This window comes from Montipora foliosa, chromosome 8 (assembly GCF_036669935.1).
Source record: "Montipora foliosa isolate CH-2021 chromosome 8, ASM3666993v2, whole genome shotgun sequence".
Classification (NCBI taxonomy): Eukaryota; Metazoa; Cnidaria; class Anthozoa; order Scleractinia; family Acroporidae; genus Montipora; species Montipora foliosa.
The window spans coordinates 6,990,654-6,993,153 of record NC_090876.1 but is presented as its reverse complement, the minus strand read 5'-3'; the positions used below and the strand labels follow the sequence as shown (position 1 = coordinate 6,993,153).

The 2,500-nt window shown below is 39.3% G+C and overlaps 1 protein-coding gene across 1 annotated transcript in view; it reads right to left on the bottom strand.

The window, feature by feature from the left end:
- Positions 1-2,500, bottom strand: part of LOC137968215 (collagen alpha-2(I) chain-like) — a 72,255-nt gene that overhangs the window by 4,518 nt on the left and 65,237 nt on the right. Inside the window, exons 66-67 of the mRNA XM_068814833.1 lie at positions 2,206-2,253; positions 335-470 (exon numbers count right to left, since the gene is read on the bottom strand). Of these exons, the coding sequence (XP_068670934.1) occupies positions 335-470; positions 2,206-2,253 (184 nt within the window). The remainder of the gene's footprint in view (positions 1-334; positions 471-2,205; positions 2,254-2,500) is intronic.

Sequence of the window (2,500 nt, the reverse complement as noted above, 5' to 3'; positions counted from 1 at the left end):
AAATGTTGCGAGCGTTTGGCCAGGCCTTAATTAATTACGCTTGCTAGTGTTTATGAAAACGAAAGGTGAAAGTTTGCCTCCATCCTAGGTAACGTATAAATGTGTACCTCAAAACAGGGAGTAAAATCCATACCAGAATTAAACCCAACTTACGCGCATTCGATCATTTGAAACTGACAGTGACGAAATTAATACGTAAAAAGGAAGAAGAGGTGATGATAAGGAACGTTAAAAGTTTGGCGTGAAGCTAAGGCGTTGAATACACTTCATAAACACTTCAAAACATTTCATAAAGTGTAGTGGCTATCAGATTAATGTTTTATGGTGAACTTACCACTGGAAAGTTTTGGGTAGTCCAGGTGCAGTTCCCGACATGAACGCGCAGGGTATTGCTTTGTCCCATTTTGTCTTTTATAGTTAGCGACGACGAAGTCCAAACCTCTATGCCAAAAATCAAACGCTTCTTTGGTCTGGTTACGGAGAGATTATGACAAAACAAAAATGTTATTTTTAAAAGGATCATTTACGACTTATCAATTCAATATAGAAACAATCAATTAAATTGTTAACTAAGTCTTCAGGCCACCAGAACAACAGCCCAATTTCGAAATATTAAAATTCAGTCCCAAACAAAAGGCATCATCTCGAGGCTCTGGGGAATAACTAAAAGGATTCGTAAGGGTTTATTCCCCAGAGCCTCGAGATAATGCCTTTAGTTTAGGACTGAATTTTTGTTATCGAAATTGGCCTATTGGTTGTTCTACAAAAGACGGCAAAGGTGTACATCAAAATATAAAACGCACGTGCGGGCGTACAGAGTCCCTATTTTCGTTCATTAAATAAGTGGTTTTCACGTTACGTCATCGCCGCTATGTTGGTGGAGGAAAACAAGAGATCTCTCATTAGCTCTTTTTGTTCTTCCACCAGCGATTGCACATTGCATCATTGTTGTCTGTGTCTCTTAGAGATTGGTTGCAAACCACTGAAGGACCCCATGAACAATAGAGAAATGTACGGCTTCTGGTGGTCGAACAAAAGAAGCTAATGAGAGATCTTTTCTTTTTGGCCACGAGCTAACGTCGGTGACGTCACGTGAAAACCTCCTTTTGGGAATTTAAAGTGCCCCTGTGATCAAAAAACCACTTCCTTTTTTCCTTCAGATTTTGAAAGTGTGTTTGCTTAACACCTGACTGGCAAAATTTGAGCTTTGATTTTTATCCAAAGGCCGTTTACTTTGAGCGTAAGTTTTGGTTTTCACGGTCCGCCATTACTCACGTTCAAAACTGACCGATTGGACCTCAGACGGTTGGATCCAGGGAAAAGTGACGTCAGAGGCTCACTAGCTTAAAATTTCAGCGTGTAAACGCAGCTTATTATATATGCAAAGCGTGAGTGTAAAAGTCTGAAAGCCCAAAACCCCCGTGCTGCATATTAATTCTGCGGCGTACACACGTATTGCATTCTTAAACTAGTGAGCCTTTGACGTCATTTTCTCCTCGATCCAGCTCTCTCAAGAACATAATGTTAGTAATGGCGGACCATTAAATAGGAAAATTACAGTTAAAATAAAGGTGTCTTTTTGAAATCAAGGCTTAAAACGTGGGTCACTTAGTGTTTTGTTAACATAGTTTTGAAATCCAAAGAAAAATATGAATTGATTTTTCGGTCACAGGGGCACTTTAAGAAACGACGACTCCTACGACAACGAAAACGACTTTGCGCCCTTTTAATGTCTACGTTGTACAAAAAGGGGGAAGTATACTTTAACTAAAAGAAGAAAAAAGAAAGAGAATGAACATTTCCCTGTTGCATATATGCTCACGCTGTGGTCAAAACCCTAAATGGGGTGATTTCACGTGGATTTCACGTGCCTAATACGGCACAAAAATGTACTAAAAGGCGCGGCGAACGTGCAGCACGTGCAATTCTCCTGTTTCAACCAATAGCATCATTGTTTCGTGGAATTGCCATTCGCGTAGCTGTCGTCGTCACCTAAAATCTCTCATATTTTGTTTTGTGACGATATTTTTGCCGTCGACGTTCAGCTATCACAGCGTACTGCGAGTAAACTCCTTAGTTTCTGGAAAAATGGACTAAAGACCACACAAGCACGTTGCCGGAAAGGAAAGCGTTTTCTAAGCGAAAGACAGCTATGGAACATTAAAATACGATTTACAAAAAAAAAAAATTCATTTAAATGTTTACCTCAAAATTTTCATAATATTCATCACTGTCCGTTACCTCTGAATATTCCTGTAAATGAGCAACATTCAAGATATTAACAACTTCAGCGGCCGAGATGCCAAAACTTAAATGAGTCCAGTGAACTCGGAAAAGTTTTCGTATAGTCTGATTAGTTTCATTTCCTTTTCTGGCCATCTTATAAGTGATCGAATGCCATGCCTTTCATCCTTTCTCTTGAAAACAAAAGGAAGATATATTGGCCGGCTTGAGATGTTGTATAAAATAACCCTTGTTCTTGTGAATATGAATGTCCACA